At 49.2% G+C, this 18,054-nt stretch overlaps 1 protein-coding gene across 9 annotated transcripts in view; it reads right to left on the reverse strand.

The window, feature by feature from the left end:
* Positions 1-314: 314 nt before the first annotated feature.
* COL6A3 (collagen type VI alpha 3 chain) overlaps positions 315-18,054 on the reverse strand; it is an 82,156-nt gene continuing 64,416 nt past the window's right edge. For 8 of the 9 annotated variants that reach the window (XM_032480570.1, XM_032480574.1, XM_032480576.1 and 5 more), the window contains 7 exons: positions 16,996-17,694; positions 15,664-15,766; positions 12,914-13,464; positions 11,353-11,616; positions 10,183-10,281; positions 1,884-2,048; positions 315-1,123 (listed from right to left, as the gene is read on the reverse strand). In XM_032480570.1, coding sequence (XP_032336461.1) covers positions 1,083-1,123; positions 1,884-2,048; positions 10,183-10,281; positions 11,353-11,616; positions 12,914-13,464; positions 15,664-15,766; positions 16,996-17,694 — 1,922 coding nt within the window. In that variant the 3' untranslated portion in view covers positions 315-1,082. The remainder of the gene's footprint in view (positions 1,124-1,883; positions 2,049-10,182; positions 10,282-11,352; positions 11,617-12,913; positions 13,465-15,663; positions 15,767-16,995; positions 17,695-18,054) is intronic. The other variant, XM_032480569.1, reaches the window with a different exon arrangement.

Below are 18,054 nucleotides of genomic sequence, written 5' to 3' on the forward strand. Positions count from 1 at the left end.
GCGCCCGGGGAACAATCATTTTAAAGAGGCTGAGAAGGGGGCCAGGTCTCTGGGACACAACCAGAAGTTAGAAAGGAGGAAAGCCAGCCTGGCTCCTAAGACCAGGAAGACTCTGGGGACCCTCAGTAAGGAACTCAACCCACCCAGGCTGGGTCCACCTGGCCTCGCGCACGCTGTCTGATGGGGCTCTCTTGCCCCTTCCCTGGAAATCAAAGCGTGGTGCCCAGGGTCCTGGACCCGGGCGGGGCCCTGCCTCCCTGGCCCAGGGGCGATGCTGACACAGAAACAGCACGGCCAAGAACACCAAACGCACAACACTTTCCATAAACTTTATTAAAAAGTTTCTTTGTATAAATTTCCTAAAATTTTTAAAATTAAAATTAAACCCCCCTGCACAAAAAAAAAAAAAATTAAAACACACACACAACATTAGAGGAATGCCAGAAATGTTCTCTGTGATGATTTTCTTTTCATTCTTTAATTGAGGCATGGTCCCACGACAGTGCACAAAGATTAAGGGATTTTGCTTCCTTCTAACTTCTAGATCGTCTGTTAGAAGCTTTAGAAAAAGAAAACCAGCTCGAAATCTAATCCAGGAAATCAGGGGACGAGGGAGTGAAAAAGCTGGACTCTGGTTTATCCTCCATACACAGGCTTTCCATCTAAAGTCATGCTTAATTAAGAGGGAAAAAGATGAACCAAGCAGAAGCATACAGAGTAACTGTGAAATCTGGGGCTATTTTCTAGACCTTACACTTGCCTGAAGCAGGCATCAGGTGAAACTCCAGAAGGAACTTGAGTTTATAGGACTGTTCACATAAACACCAGCAGTGGATAACTGTTACACAACGTTCAAAGTATACGATATAACTGCCTGGAGACAGAGAGCGTTGGGTCCACAGACACATTTAGCACCATGTTGATAGGTCATGCGGCAGACGGGTCCTCCCAAGTCCGAGTGTAAATCAAAGCATGAAAGGGTACAAAGCGTGCGGGAATCTACACCCAGAGCTTCTACAGAGACGCCTTGCCATGGCTGCCTCCTTCTGCTTCAAGAGGTATGTGTCATCGGTGGGCCACGCTTAGGTCTCCATCGCAGCGATGACTCCGGGGTTGACAGGCACTGGGCGTGGATGGAGGGGCGGCGGGTGAGGGCGGGAGGGAAGAGGAGGGGAGAAGCCACATTACGGACCCAAAAGGACACTGTGTTTCACATGAAAATGATCCCATGGCCTCCGGCTTTCATCACCAATCTCACCTTTCAGCTCAGCTCCTGCAATGGTTCTCCCAGAGCTTCCTGGCCTGGGGCTTGGGGATCTCTGTACCATTTGAGCCCACTCTCTCGGCTGGCATCACCTGCCTGGCCTTAAGCAAACCCAACTCTCCCATCTGGCACTGGCCTCGGGCTCTCTGTGAAGCTGTTCTGATTTTATTACCAATCACGCTGGCCGGTGTGATGGATGGCCCCGGGGTCAACGTTGTTAGAGGAAGCAAAATTATTTCAAGATGAATAGACCATATAGGGGCTCTTTATCTGTGGTGGTGTCTATAATTGCTCATTATATTATTTTCCCAATCATCATGTTTGTTGCAATATTTTATGAATAACAGAAACTTAGTAACATTTCTGAAGAGTGAGGAGTGGTCGACCACACGTTTCCTCACCAGCAAAAATACAAGGATGTTTTTAGGAAATTCTAAAACTCAGAAAGCAACTGTCATGTGTTTTACCTGAATACCTGCCTCATCTGAAGACACAGTGTGTCTCCTTTTTCAAACCTGTCACAGTTACTGTGATTCAAATGTCTTTGGGAGGTGAATTGTTGGCCTGGAGCTCTCATCTTATTTGGGAAAACCACCAACACAAAAGCAGAATCACTTACCAGGAGCGCAAACCTTTTCACATTCTTTCTGTGAATTAAATCTGTTTTCGTTTCCACCGCAACCTCCATACCAGAACCTCGCACAGCTTTTAGTCTTCGAATCATAGTACCACTTTAAAATAAATTTCCTGCAAGTTCCTTCTTCTTTTTGTAACTGACATATATCTTGAATAACAAGATGAGAAAAAAGCGTCAATTAGAACATGCACGTTACCGGGCTCCCAGCTCCAGGGTCTGAAGGTCTAGTCACCGTGCTGTCAGAGGGGAACTTTGTGACCTCCTCACGCCTGTGTCCTTACTGTCACGTGGACATGAGGCTCTCAGCTTTGACAGCACTAAACACAGTCATATCAATGAAAGGACTTCATAAACTGCACTCAGAGCCCCACGTGGTAGCAATTATTCCTCGGTAATTTGAGATGAACTGTGTTTTCCGCTTTCCAATCACTGGGTCAGTTACTCTCCAAATCCCTCAACGCTAAATCCGTAAAAAAGTAAACAAATTTTAACACATTGGAGTTTTCTACTCGTTGGCAAAATAGTAATTAAGTTTTGTCACAATGTAGTTCAAAAATAAGGCTACCCATTTCCCAACAAGCCAAGAAGATTAAAAATAAAAGTCAAAGTGGACCGAGGGAGGGTAGAGTTCAATGGTAGAGTGTGTGCCTAGCATGCGTCAAGGTCCTGGGTTCGATCCCCAGTACCTCCACTAGAGATAAATCAATAAATTTTGTAAAGACCCAATTACCTCCCCTCCTAAAAAATTTTAAAAATTAAAAAAAATTAAAAGTCAAAGTGGAAAAAGGAGACCCTTTATGAGTGGGCGCGTGCAGACGCGTGTGTCTGTGCTGGGTGTACCGCCTGCTGCCTTGCTGACTGGCCAGACTTGACAAGTAAAAGGAAGTGCTAACTCTGATGTAAAATTCATGGCAGCGAAAATCTCACACAGCAGAGCTATTCTGAAGACAGAGAAGCATTCTTTGTCCAGTTAAGGAAGTTTATGTTTTAAATCATACTTCTGATGCAGCCCAGCTGCAGAGTAAAAGCTACATTCTCCACAATGCCTGGAAAGAACAGCTTACAGCTCTCACACAGTGAAACTGCTGTTTACAGAGCTCTCTGGCAAACTCCAGATTGTGCTGGGAAAGAGAAGCGTTCACGGCGACTGCTATCTGAAAGTCTGAAATGGTAGAACGAAACCCCCAGAGCGGGCAACGCTCCGTGTTTACGAGTAACTCCCGTGCATGGCTCACCAGCCCTCCCCACACGGGGCTGGCGCCTCCGGGCGCCTTTGGGCCAGCTGCGTGGGTGGCAGGGGTGCTTAGCGTCTGCAGTGCTGGTTGGCACTGGGAAATAAAAGGAGAATCTGGCTCTTGGGGTAGAAAACCCAAGCTCAGTCACAGGCACAGGACTGAGGCTCAGAATTGGTCTAAAACGCTGGCTTTGGAGAGGCTGTCACCCACACACGAGGAAGGTGGCCACACAACTACAACACCTCCTAGTTGCAGACCCTCTCTGAGGCCCAGGAAGCCAGCAGTGCTACCAAGAGCCTTTGAAGACCCAATAAAGCCAGGATAAAATGATGGCAATTTACAAAAACAACTTTCTTCCTCCCTCCCAAATAGGCCGACAACGGAAGGAGATGCCGGGCTTTGACGTCACCATGGAGGTGCTGAGCAAGGCAAGCTCACTCAACCACCAAAGCAGACCCCTTGTGTACCAGTGGGTCCCCCGTTAGCATGAGACCCAGACCAAGGGGTTGCCGCCACCTGTCCCCTTTCTTCCCCAGAGCATCCCCCAGTGGCCTGTGTTTGTTCCAGGTGCACTCTGTCCTGGCCATCTATGTTGAGCTCTTTGCTCCCTTCTCCCCTGTGCTCTTCTGAAGAGACAGGAGAAGTCTCCCCAGACCCAGGACACCCAGCCTGGAGGCAGCCCTACAGCGGAGCACAGCTCCCTGACTGGCTTTTCCAATTGCCTGTAATCTTCAGCATAACTCTCCAGGACCCAACTAGTGCTCTCGCATTTTATCTCCTTTATCCCAGGGGGAGTCACTGCCAAGACCTGTAAGGTCTGCTCATGGAATATAAGGGTGCCATTACGTGGGGAACCAAGAGGAATACACTAAGCAGGGCCTCACGCTATTCAAAGACAAAAACCTGGATTCTCCGCTTTCAAAGTATCACAGTGGGAGGTTTTCTGTTCTTAAGAAGACTTACAGTTTTAAACGCCCATCATTTTGATTCCTGAGACACATGCAGGCTGGACTCGCCTGAGCTATGTCCACAGATGCTAAAACGACTGTTTCAAGGTCCAAGAAATTAAAATGTCCTGTAGCCCAAAGAGGGATGGTTGGACCTCGGTGAGTTTTCCCCAGAACAAGTCTTTGGACTTGACAGTTGTTCACGTTTCCCTCCAGGAGGAGTTTGCCCTTTGGGTCCGGCCTGGGGGAGCCTGGAGGCCTTGACCCAAGGGGAGTGTCTGGCTGCGGATTCGTTGCTTTTCTCTTCCTTATGCTGGGGACCCAACGGGAGCCTAAGAGACCATGGGGAGTGGACATCATCAAGAACCTTTCCTGGTCCATTTTTGCCTAGAATTATAATGTAAGTAAGCTTCATTTTAAAAGAAAGGCTTGAGAGGTTGCCTTATTCGGATCTCCACCTGTGAGACTTCCTGGTGGAACAGTGACTGGTCCCTGTGAGCGTCCAAACACCAGAGGAAACTGATGTAGGCGTGATGTCTGGAAAACCCTGTCTGGGGAATCCCGTGTCCAGAAGCCGCAGGAGCCAACGTAGGACGTCCTAGAATAACAGCCACGCGGTGGAAGACACCCAAAGAAACAAGGCCTGTGCTGTGTGTGTGTGTGTCCACATGTCACGTTCATGGAAAAAACCAGGCAGGACACACCCCGGGTCCTTGACGGTGGTCGTCAGGGGCTGTCAGTGCTGTGACTGTAAGAGCCACACTCTTCGCACACTTTTCTGTTTGTGCTGAATTCCTCACAAATGAATATCTATTATTTTATTACTAGGAAAGACAATTACTATTTGAAAGTGAAAGCACGTTGAATTGGAAACGCTTGCTTTTGTTACAGTTGGAGATTCTCTGGTGTCTTAAAGCAGCATTTCAAAGGCGTCGGCTCTGACACTTCCCGGACCAGCGAGCTATCAGCGCGTAAGCGCTTTCCTAAGCGGAGCCGTGGGGGCCGAGCGGCAAGCGTTTACGCCGCAGTGTAGGTGCGTGCAACTATGTTCCTCGTCAGTTTAACGATTTCAAAACAAGAAGGTCTCACTGCCTTGGGACCAGACATGGGTGACAGGGTTTAAGTGCTTCCAAACCTCAGAAGCAGGTACAATTGGCCTGAATGAGAATACCTTTCCTGTGTCCACAGTTTTAAGTATGTATGGGCTCCAAACATGCCAAGGAAATTTATTTGTATTTTTAACATTATTTTAAATGTAATTGTGGCTCTTTTGGATCTTGACCAATAGATTTTATTTCATAAAACTTTAATAGTTTAATAAAAAAAAAAAAAAGCCAAATGCCCTTGGAGACGCAGCATGACCCACGCACGGCTGCTGGCTGAGCTGCGTCCTCACGCAGCGATAAACACACAGCCCTGAAGGTGGCTGTGTCTTTTCAGCCAAGTCGAGAAAATATTTGTGGCTATTTAATTTACCTCAACTGGTGGGGTTAAGTTAGTTCTTTAAATTATTATTAACATAAAGTCATATATTTTCCCCATCACATTATTTTATGCCACCCGACGTGAACTGTTCATGGGAGAACGCAGCCAAACAAATAGTGTGTTCCATCACATCTAAGATATCTTAACTGTACCATGCACTGCTGTCGTCTGTTCCATCAAATAAGAAAAAATGCTGCCAATAAGCCATGACATGGCATCAACTTCAAGTTAACATTTCAGTTCCCGAAGGACTGCGCTGGGGACACTGTATATCTCAGGATCAACAAAGTAAGCAAAACACTGGAGGACGCACTTCCGTTAGAGCTGAGCTGAGTGACGGACCCAGTGATGCCCGCTCAGACAAAACGTCATTTCTACAGATTGCTAATTTCTAGAAAAAGTTGGAAAAAACAAAAAAGAATGGCACACACTTTGTTATTTCAGCTGTCTTCTGCATTGAAACATTTCTTCACCCACAGGTAGGCCAATAATTTAAAATTCGTTTTGTAATATTGTAAAAAAGCATATTTGCTGAGTTAATTTTTTTTTTTTTTTGGCTGTTTAAAAACTTCAGAAAGTCTTAGCTTTAGTAATCACATGCAAAGAAAATATCTACCCAAGGCTTCTTTAGCCAAAAATGAGAAGGAGGAGGAGAGAGGTGATGATAAAAACCTAAAAGCAACATTAGCAACTTCGCAGCACCCTCAGGACCGGCGGTAACAGAGCACACTGCGGGCCCGCCTGGCACGGTGATGCTTTTCCAAAACTGTGGTGATAATCACAGAAAGATTCACTCAGCTGCTGCTAACTGCCATTCACAGGCAGCAGACACATCCCAGAAACATGGGCGGGACTCCTGCAGATGCTGAGGAGAGCAAAAAGTAGGGGGTGAGGGGTTTCCCCACAGAGTTTCTTTTGTTTTGTGGAGGAAAATACAAGTATTAACCATTTAAAATGGAATCGCGTAGAACTGCAAAGTCTGGAAACTTGAATGGTGAGTAATGATGCCAGGGTCTGCTCACCAGCCTCCACCTCTAGTTGAGCTCTTACTGCCACACCTCACACTCCACGCCCAGCAAGGCCATCCTCATGTGGGGGACAGAGACTCCCCTCGCTAGACTGTCCTCTCATTACGTGCCTCTGTCCAATTTCTGTTCAAGAAGTATCTACTAAATGTGAGTTGCAAAACAAGCAAATGTTAACATACGCCAGTGAAAACCCAGGGATTCGAACTGCTCAGTCTTCTCCCCCCTCACTGGATGCCATGGACCTAGAGACCTTTTCATTTCACAGGGCTTTTGCCCACAAATTCTTGCATAAATTCAGACACTGGTTACCATAGTTCCTAAATCCAAAGTGGTAAACAAAATTTGACAAATGACAAAACTTGGTTCTTTGAGATGGACTCAAAACCCCCAGTACATCTTTTATTCGTGGAGGTAAAAAAGCAAGGACAAGTATCTCTCATTGAACACTGAGAAAGGAACACATCTCTGCAAGCCCAAACCGTGCTTCTAACGAATTGGTGCCGCATTAAAATAAAATGAGAAATTAAACTGCATTCACGTCCACATATAAAAGCTACTTTTAAATTTTATTTTACCTGAATTTTCTAGAAAATACCTCTTTGGAGAAACAATGCACATTGTGGCAGCTGATATTTGGATGCTAAATATATATGCACCTACTGAGTAAGAATAGTTACTATATTTTTTAAAGTTATTTAATAAACAACGTTTGGTAGTCACGCCTCCTGTTTCTGTCTGCAGAAACACGAATATCATTAAAATGCTTTACCCCCAGGGAAAATTCCTAAGGTGCTTTAATTATGGGGGGAGGGGAGGGGGGAGGCGGGGACGGAGGGGGAACCGAGTTTCCTCTCCTGATTCTGTTCACCCATTTTGAATTTACACATTTTAAAGTAAACATCCAATGAATTTAATTCAAGAAGAGCTTTCAAAATGGGGTGTGTGTTTGTGTGCGCACCCCATATGTTCTCTGAGCAAATATTTGGCAAGCGACTTCTTCAAGCAAAGCACTGTTTTGTTACTTGCAGGCTAGAGATCAATTATGCAGAACGTTGCTCTTAAGAGAAACAAGTCGTTTATATCTTCATGCTGACTTGAATCACCAGGTGGGAAGCACGCGCGTGCGTGCACACACACACGTGTGAGAGTGTGAAAGGACATCAAGTCCTGGGTTTGAGAGTTCTCTACTGATCAAAATAAAGCAGGAGGGTTTTTGATCTTCTGTATCTCACTCTTCCTTGTCGCCCTGAAAAACACTCAAGCCCCAGTTTCAAAACCTCTTTTCTCTCTGTCACATGAAGAGAAGAGACAGAAGGGCCGAAGGGCCGATTGAAAACACCTTCCTACTTCCGAGCCTGTGACTCAGTCTGAAAAAACAGCCCAGTCAGATTCTTATTTAAAGATCATGTTGTTTATGTTGACTGAACACTGCTTATATATTCGTATCCCTTCTGGACCACACGTGAGAGAACCGGAGACGCCCCCCGAACCTCACCAGGTCATTTTACTCCTAGTCATTTTCTGTCAGTGAAGCACCGAATTTGCTAGAAACTTTACCTTTCCCACACTCTGTGAGGGGCGGAGTTACTGATGAGCGGGAAACAGTATGCACTGATTCCAGGGACCCTGAAGTCAGAGTGCCGTTGGTCCTGACCCAGGTCTTTGGTGAAATCCATGTGGTTTCTCTGAGCCCAAGCCCCGCGCTGGGCGGCCTCAGGGCAGGGGACAGAGGCTCAGCCATGGCCCTTTAATTATGAGCAGAAATCAACGGGGTTGAGACCGAAGTTTTCGTCTCCATCCCAAACCATCACACCACATCCTTCCTTCCTTTTTGTGAAGTTTGAGTTGAAAATCATAGCATTAAAAGTCTTTATAAAAATATTTTTACACAATCCCTAAGAAGTTAAAACCTCACTACCCAGCCTACCATGAACTCCTGAATCATTCCCATGAATTTGCATCAAAAGGCGGGGATTCCTTTTTTCTCTGTCAATTCTTCCCCTGGAAAGGCCACAGGAGTTTGAAAAAGGCACACGGCTGTCTCTAACATAGACGCTTCCTGACGCGGTTTCCAAAAGCAAGCTGTTTTAAACCATTCTGCAGCTCTGTAAGCGGTTGGTTTATGGATGTTATTACACATTTGTGTGTGAAACAGTTTCACAACTCCTGCCTCAACTTCACTACCTTCTTTCCAGTAACTTCTGGTGCCACAGGTCAGTCTGGGTTGTGGCTGAATTAAGGGAAGACAGATAGACAGACAGACAGATGCAGATGCGCAGATGTAGATGTTCATACAAACACACGCACATGGATGTAGGGAAAGTCCACTGACGGAATAAAGCGCTGTGCTAGCCATGGAGACGGTTCCCTTCAGAAGCAACTCAAAGAACCAGGAGCCCTCTGTGCCCAAGTGGCTCCAGAGAGATGGGCTGTAGAGGCAGAAACCACCCCCCCTTCCACTTTAAGGCAGCTGAGCCAGGTGCGGACTCCAGAAAGGGGGAGATGGAGAAACAAGTATTATCCTAAAACTTACGATGGCAAGAGTAAGATGGGGCCCCTTCACCAGCAGCTCAAAAACTGATGTGCTGGTGCTTCTGACAGTGCAGTGCGTATGAAGAAAACACAGCTGCTTTCCAACCTGCGGGAAGCAGCGTGGCGCTCAGCCCATGTCCCTTATCACACCCCTTTATGGAAATAAACGTTGTAAAGAGATCTGCCTTCCTCCTCCCCGCTGTGGCCAATATCTCACAGAGTAGTCAGTCATCTCCATTAGGGGAAACCTTTTGCTCTGAGGTCTATAAAACAATAACGTATCTAAATAACCACGGGGCTTCTGACTTTGGATATTGGTACCAGTGTCTTTGGCAGGAAACTCTTAAGCAACGCACACCGACTATTTCATCAACCGGTTTCTCACGGATCAATAATCGTAGCTCATGTTCTGCTGACTGAGAGATTACAGATCTCCCAGAGCTCCGCCGCCCGGGCACAAAAGCAGCTGCCAGTTCCAGCAACACGTCTAACCTGCCACTGATTTAACAAAAAATGTGCACACACTGGGGCTCAGGCACGGGGAGAAGGGTAGGACAGACTGAGCCAGGGTGTGTGCTTAGGAAATTGGGACCGGGACATCGATCCCATGGGTCCCTTCCAAACCCACGTATTTCATGGAGTCCAGTCTGAGTTGTCTTGTGTTCCTCTAAACAATTTTTTATTAGATTAAATCACTGGGTGGATGAAACCCTACTCTTTGCTGCATCACAGACCACAAATCAACTCTAATCCTAAAACAAGGCACAGGGGAAATGACTAAGGGACACGAGAACTCCTGGCCACAGCCGCTCTCGTCCAACTGCTTCTGCGCACCTGGTGACAGGCCAGGTGAGTCCCACCTGGAACCTGGACTGCGCAGAGTAAGACCGCGCTGGGCCGCGCAGAGCCAGCCGGGGGCCTTCTCCGCCGAGCCCGGCTGGTCTGAGGATCAGAGCCCCAGCAGACGACTGAGCACAAGACTGCCAGGGCTCCCAGCCCCCTGGGAGGATGCTCTCCTAGTGCTGCCGGTGCGCCCGGCGTCTCCACAACTCACCTGTTTCACCCGCAGCCAACGGGTCTCTGCTCACCATGAGGTTGATGGTGGAACTGGACGCCAGCTTCACTGTCTGCGGAGGTGATGGCTGAGTTTTCTCTAGAGAAGAAAGAGACATGCAACTAGCAGGCAGCCCCGGAAGGGAAGGGCTTGGGAACCCGGGGCTGGGGGCCTGCCTGGGTCACGCTGCACACAAGGGAGGACCACCGGAACCCGGAGAGCCAGGAGGTGTCTCTCACCCCACGCGCCTGTGGCCTGCACCGCCAAGTCCTCTCAGCAAGGAAACGGAGGAATCTCAACTTGAACAAATCCACTCATTTCCTGCAAAACCTTTCTGCTTCCATCCAAGAAAACAGCGCCCTGGGATCGCAGGGTCTTTGGACTCCTGACCTCAGAGATTGTTTGGTGACTGACGGGAACCCCCTTTCCTCAGCCACAGCTCCTCGGTCTGAAGAATGCTGGCCTGGCCCATCGATGAGACCGCCCCCAGCCCCGCCCGCGCCCCTGGGGGCAGCAGGGGTCAAGGTGAACTGGGGCGGGAGGGGGAGTGGAGGGGGTGGGGAGGGGGCATGTCAAGGACTTAGAAGAGGCGGGATGAGTGACTAAGGGAGACCTGGAAGCAGGCCTCAGGGCAGCGGAGGAGCCCAGAGCCAGCACAGCTGAGGGCAGAGCCCGAGCCGGTGGACCAGGGTGGGGGAAGCGCTGATGGCCTTTCTACAGTGGCTGTGGACGTCCCGCGGCCCCTGGGACACTGAGACTTAATGGACTCCTCAGTTACTCCTAAAGCAGCCAGTGACTCCGCAGTGTTTTCTGTTCACTGAACACGGAACACGCTTCTGACACAGGGACGCGGTGAGCAGCTGAGACCCACTGGTTGCGTGGGTATATTTCTTCCTCCCAGCATAGGGGCTGCGCTCAGGCCAGATGGCTCTGGTGTTTCCTCCGTAAAGAAGCCAGGACCCCAAAGGCAGGGCAACAGTTCACTAGGAACCCTACTTTCCATTTTGCTAATTTATAAAGTCAGGTGCAACCAACACACCCAGGACTTCGACTTAACCTTGTTGCTGACTCAGAACAAGGTCAGTGACTAAGAATCATCCGCTTTCTGCCCCCGTTTATATCCCACGCAGAGACAGGTGCCCGCTTTCCTTAAACTGACCGCACACTTACTTGTGCTGAAGCTGCCTTGGTAGGTGGCTCTGACCTGAGACCTCAGGTAGCAGACGACCGTCACGTGGTATGTCTGCCCGGCGAGAAGACCCCCGATGGCGCGGTCCGTGGCCGTGAGGTTCTGCCTCAGAACCAGGGACTGGTCGTGGGCCGAGGTGACGATGAGGTCATAAAAATAAGCACTGGGGGGCTCGGGCCTCTCCCAGCGGAGTCTGGCGCTGTTCTCTGTGACCTCGGACACCTGGACCTCTCGGGGTGCCTTAACTGGAAGAACAGAATGAGAAAAAAAACCAAAACCCTCAGTGACTGCAACATACAGGTCAGAGATGAAATCTCACAGCGACGTGTCAGCAGACAGCTGATCTGAAATTCAGGTAAGGCGGGGAACTCATTTCTCATTCAAGGTCCTAAGAAATGCCGAGGTGGTGCCTACCGGCCGGCATGAAACATGAAACTCACAGTGATCGAAACTCTGCTTACTCATCAGCAAGGTATCTACCTACCTTTTTTTTCTATTGAAAATATCTCTTATTAAGGAGATATTTTAAAAACACATGGTCCAGGGTGCTAATCTGAAGTGTTCGAATAACAGAATGAGCCCCGTAACATAAAACCTGTTGAATATATATCATGAAACTTCAGGGTATGACGTAAGGTTTTTTTTAAAGGAATCTCTGCTTTCTCTGTGTTCATAAAATGAAGACAATTGCCTCTTTTTCATGAGCACATACCTCCTGCCTTCGCTCTTCTGTATGGTTTGTGGCTCTACAGAATCTTCTAGGGTCTTGAGATAAAGATAAAAATAGCACACTGCCCTGAAGCCCGCATCCCCCCAGGCCCTGCCCAGAATCTAACTCGGCCTGGAACATGTCCTCCCCAGCGGCTCATGGTTCAGTTTGTTTAGTGTTAAATTACCCCCCACCCCAATATTGCCACAGCACGAGGCTCAGGACCCTCATCCTGGGGCCTGTGCTCCCAGCAGGGGTGAAGTTTGCAATTACAAAGCTCCACCCAGACCTTCTGGGATCATCCTTAGGGAGGTGGGTCTGGCCCCAGACCCCAAGCAAAGAAACATCTGCTTCTGCCTGAGAGCCTAACAACAGGCTTTTTCTTTCTCTCTCACTCCCTCGATAGGGTCTAAAACCCTCGTCCACTTAAAACTCATCCTTTTAGCTTAAGACAGTGGCATTTCCAGGAGAGATGGCTGGTGGTGGCTGTCTGCTGCCATCGCAGAGAGAATGAGCCGTTCTGCGCTCACCCCGACGCAGGCTGGGGTGGTCGGAGTGGGAGGGCGGAGGCAGCAGGGGCTGGGGGCTCACTTCATCTGCTCTTTGCAGGGAGCTCACCAGTCCCGCAGCGGGGAAGAGGAAGATTGCTTCCTAACATAGAAAAAGAGCAGTGGTTTGGCAATTCCATGCTCAAACCAGCACCTTCCAAAATACATCCCCTAGATGGCAAATCCCAGCTCAAGGACTTTGTTTGGACTGCTTGGTAAACAGGCTCTGAGGGACAGGCCCGGGACACAGTAAATGAGGACGTCATGAGTCAGTGGCTTTCTTACCCACGGGCTTAGCAGTGGCCGGCTTGGCAGCAGCTGATTTAGCTACCAGAGGCCTAGGGGCCTCGGGCTTGGCAAGCCCAGGTCTGGCAGCGGCAGGGGGTCTGACTGAAGCTGGCTTTCCTGCTGCGGGCTTCGCTGCCACCACTGCAGGTCTGACAGTGGCCGTCTTCGCAGCCTCGGGCTTGGCGGCCACGAGTTTAGCGGCCTCAGGCTTGGGGGCCACAGGCCTAGTGGCTTCAGGCTTGGTGGCCATGGGCTTACTGGCCTCAGGCTTGGCGGCCACGGGCTTAGTGGCCTCAGGCTTGGTGGCCACCGGCTTGGTGGCCTCGGGCTTGGTGGCCATGGGTTTGATGGCCTCCGGCTTTGCAGCCTCAGATTTCCCAGCCATGGGTCTTTCAGCCACGGGTCTCACGGAGGCTGGCTTTGAGGCCGGCAGGTTGACAACAGCTACTGGTTTGGTGGTGGTGGTCTCTGGTTCTGCAGTGGTCACTGGCTTCGTTGTGGTCATTGGTTTGGACGTAGGACTTGAGGTAACATTATTTGGAACACTTCTGTTAAAACATATTAAATATTATTTCAATTTGTACATGTTTTTGCCCCTGCCTAAAACAGACGAAGGCATAACTCCGTGCACTGTGCAAAATTTGCTGTCCCACCAAGACGCATGCAGGAGCTTTCACATAGCACATATAATATTGCACATGTTAAATTCTTTCTTTTTAAGGTCTGTGCCACAGAAAGGTATTGAACAGCATATAAAAATAAATTTATTAAAAGTGAAGCCTCTGTTGTACTATAAATATACCTGACACCTTACTTTCAGTTCATAAAATAAAAGCAAGGAGAGAGTAAAGAAACAAAAATAAATAATGTGTTAATATTTATTATTGACACTAATAAATAGTAAAAGTTAAATAATATTTGAATAATGCTCTGATTATAAAAATTGACCAACTGAAACACACACACCCAAAATGAAGTAAAATCTGTTAAGAGCTACCTTCATTATAATAAAGTATCCACTCAACAAAATTCTGTGTTGAGCTGGAAAATTATAAAGTCGACATACGCTCCCTCCCAGGGCGTACTGTGTACTTGTGTTTGTATTGTAATTGGTGTTTGTGGGGTTCTTTTTCCCACAAGCTCTTGATTTATTGCGAACCCCTGAGGAGAGCACTGGCATAACCAGCAGGCATGTGGCACAGGCCCACCTGTGTTTGCGCCTTGCCCTGAGGTGAGCATTTCAGTCATTATTGTATAGGTGTGTCAGGCTGTATACACACTGTGTGCAGTGTATTTTCAAGTTGGCATCATAAAACTTCAAATACTATACGTTGCTTGGTTCATTCTGTTTTCCCAAAGTTAAGCCAATTTTAGAGAATGTTCAAGAGAAATTATAAAGATAATAAAGGGCAAGAAAGATGGAACCAGTGGGCCTGGATCAAGCAGTCTAGCCGCACAGCAGCAGACAAGGGGCACGGCCGCCTGGAGAGGGTTTCCAGCTTGCTGGGCGGAGACGTGAAGCCTTCCCTCTGGGGACCCAAGAGGCGGGAGACAGAAGCGTGCGCGGTAGGAAGAGGCGGGCCTCCTTTCCCCACCTGGACGTCAGCCAGGAGGGAGCCAGCTCGTCACTGTTCAAGGGTCATTCAAATCGGCTTTGCATCTGGATGCAGCCGTCAGAACCCCCGCCGCCCCAAAGCGTGACACTCTATGGCTTTCACTTGAGCAGCACAAATTGCTGGCACATTGCCTGAGCTCAGTTTCTGCCGCCATGTCCCCCTTGTCCAGCCTTCTGGCACACGGCCACACTGCCCTCCTCTCTGCTCCTGGAGTAGGCATCAAAGGTGGTGCTGGACATAAGGCCACTGAGCGTGTGCCAGGCAGCCAGCATCACCGTGGGCACTGCAGCCCTTCCCCCCGTCCCCTGGTGCTCTCAGCGGTCTTCCTAGGAGAACACGCATGTTGCCTCGGCACCACCACCACCTGTGCTATCACAGCATCCATCATTTTAGGAAGATTCAGAGTCCACTTCTGCTTAGTGTGCCCGGTCCTTCTATATGAAATCATTTCACACCAGTTCAGTAGCCTGTTCAGGCATATGGCCCCAATGGCCTATCCCTCTGTGCCCACACCCTTTACAAACACGATGTGGCTGGCACTCCCCAAAAGTCCAGCTCCCTACTCTTGAATCCAGCTAGGCTGGCTTCAGACATGCTTTGGCCAATAGAACACGGCAGAAGTAAGTGTGCGCCAACTCTAGCCTAGACCTCATGAGGCCTTGCACACATCCACCTTCTCTCATGAACCCCTGCCCAGTCTCCTTGTGCACAGACCCAGGCTCGCCTCCGGAGAATGAGAGCCCACAGAGAGCAGAGATGAGCTATCCATGTAAAGCCATCCTGGACCACAGTCCACAGTTGACCAGCAGCTGACCACAAATATATCAGTGAGCTCAGCAGAGCCCACAAGAACTGCTCAGCTGAACCCAGGTAGAAACAGCTACCCCACAGAATTGCAAATTAAATTAATAGTTGTTGTGTTGATCCACTACGTTTCAGGTAGCTTGTTACACAGCAAAAGCTAACAGATACAACAGATTCTTTGAAAAGAGTGGCCCATCTGACCTTTGGGAAATCATGCTGTCTGGATTCCAACATCCTCACCCCATAACATTAGGCACTGGTTGGTTGGAGGACCCCTGCTGTCCCTCTAGCACTAGAATTTCTGAGACAATTATTATGATCACTTACACTTGTTTGTGACCAAACTTCACAAGATTCTTTGCCTGTTGGTCCCCTTGGAACCAATCACACTGTTTCCTGATATCTGGGGACAGATAAAAAGCATTTTTACCTAGAGAAAAACAGAGAGAAAAGTATTTTAAGGGCATATGAATCACATACAAATTAAAATTAATCTGCTAATGAGTTAAATGCATCATATAGCAGGGAGCCTGTAAAAATTTGTTGAATTAATTAATCCTTCCAGACAACTTAAGCCCAGTGATTTAAGACATTAAGTACAATGGTACTTGATCCATAAGACATCTTCAGCCAATAACTTCTGTTTGGCAATATTTGGGTAATTAGGTTAAACGTTAACACTTACTCAGTGTGACAGGGAGACAGGAAGAGAAGAAAAATCAAGTGTAGAGTGTAACAGGTTCCAAACTCTTGAACATCAAATTACAATCCAATTACTTTCAGCACTTTCTCAGTGCTGTTTAACAACGCTTTTGTTTTTAACCTTCTGTGGACAGTCATCGTGGCCCTGCATGAACTTGCTGGCCCACCTCTGCTTTGTATTTTTTTCCTTAAAATTTTGGAGGGAGGGGGCAGTTCATCCTTTATAAATCTCCCTCGTTTGTCCAATGCTTTCCTGCGCTGACTCTGGAGAAAGTGGTGGCAAATGATACACCTTCTCCGGGACGTGTGGTGTCCTGGGACCACAGACCCACCAAGGACTGACCAACAAGCCATGGAGCAGCTGTGGTGAGGCCAGTACCAGGTTAAAGAAGAGCAAGCCCTGGGTGTGGGGACCATCCACGGTGAACAGGGCAACTGGGGGTAATTTTTGAAGATGAAGGTGGATTTGCTGCTAAAGCAAGGGGGTGGAGAACATTTCCAGGAGGCAGAGCCATGTGGGCAAAGGTCCAGAGGTTTCAAGCCTGGGGTTGGCAGCTAAGCCCAGACCAATGGTGCCTTCTAGAAGCTTCCCTGATGCCCCGTCAGGGCACACTTCAGTATGACGCAGCAGCACGTTATGTCATGCATAATAAATGTGCACTTGACCCCTTTGCCCACCTGGACCGGAAACTCCCAGGCACACAGCATGGCTGGGAGGTCCCTGGCCAAGTTTGGTTGAATAAACGAGTGAACAAGGACAGGACTCCCATCTGTGTCTACTGCCAACCCCGGCTCCTCACAGTGTGTCTGGGACGCGGTGGGAATGAACAGGCCAAGCTCAGCACAGCAGCCGTGGCCCCCACGCCCGTGGCCCCCCAGGCCTGTGGCCCCCCCACGCCCGTGGCCCCCCCCCAGGCCCGTGGCCCTGCCCTGGGAGCCGAGTGCACCAGGACTCACTGCTGACGAAGGAGGGCAGCAGCCTCCCGAAGCGCAGCAGCGGCTCCTCGTTGAGCTCGGTCGACTTGTCCACGAGTTTGAAGAAGACGTCGTTCGGCTCGCTGGCGAAACCATACACCTCCTTGCTATTCACCTTCCTCCCGATGCCCAGGATCACGAAGAAGTACCCCTTGCACTTGGCCTGCAAGATGGCTCTCTGGGCCTCCTCCAGCTGCTGCTTCGGCACCTCGCCCGTCAGCATCAGGACCACGATCTTCAGGTCCCGTGGGTTGGGTGCACTTTCAAAGACGTTCTCGACAGTGTAGTCGATGGCGCTGCCCAGGGCCCTGGTCCCCTGCAGCTGGGTCATCCTGCTGCTGAGAAAGGCCACCAGCTTCTCCTTGGAGCTGTAGTCCGTCAGGGAGAATTCCACCTTCACGGGCGGCACGCTGGCGTTGCCCGCGGACTCGTAGGGCGCGTGCTGCACGACCGCCACCCTGGCAAAGTGCTGGGAGGCCCTGGGGTCTGGGCTCACGTCCAGCTGTCTGACCAGGTACCCTATGTACTTCTTCATCTCGTTGAACTGGAACGGCGTGGTGGACTCAGAGCTATCTAAGATGAAAGCCATGTCGATGTCCACATCGCTGCCCGCTGCTCTCCGGTCCCTGAAGGCAGGCTTCCAGCTGCCAAATCCACAGGAGGGGTCGATGTTGCAGATGTCTGGAAAGAAGCATGGTGGCCCGTTTACTCTGTGACTCCCGCAGCGAGACACTGCACATCCGTTCACAGGGGTCGGGGGCAACGAGAACGGTCACATCGTATAGAAAGTGATTTACACCTTGCTGACATCGCTGGGGCCACATCTCAGTTTTCATCACCCAGCACTTACTAGAGGAAACAGATCAGTAAGCTGAAATCCGTGTTAGTAACCTACACCATCGGCAGAGAGGGAGGGAGAAGAGAGAAGGGGAGGTGGGATGGAGGGGAGGGGAGAGGGGAGGGAGGAAGAGAAGAGGGAGAAAAGAAAAGAATTCTTTTTACTTCTTTGCCACTCCTTGAAGGAATGTGTTCCAGAAAGTC

The sequence above is a fragment of the Camelus ferus genome, chromosome 5 (assembly GCF_009834535.1).
Source record: "Camelus ferus isolate YT-003-E chromosome 5, BCGSAC_Cfer_1.0, whole genome shotgun sequence".
NCBI classification, from domain to species: domain Eukaryota; kingdom Metazoa; phylum Chordata; class Mammalia; order Artiodactyla; family Camelidae; genus Camelus; species Camelus ferus.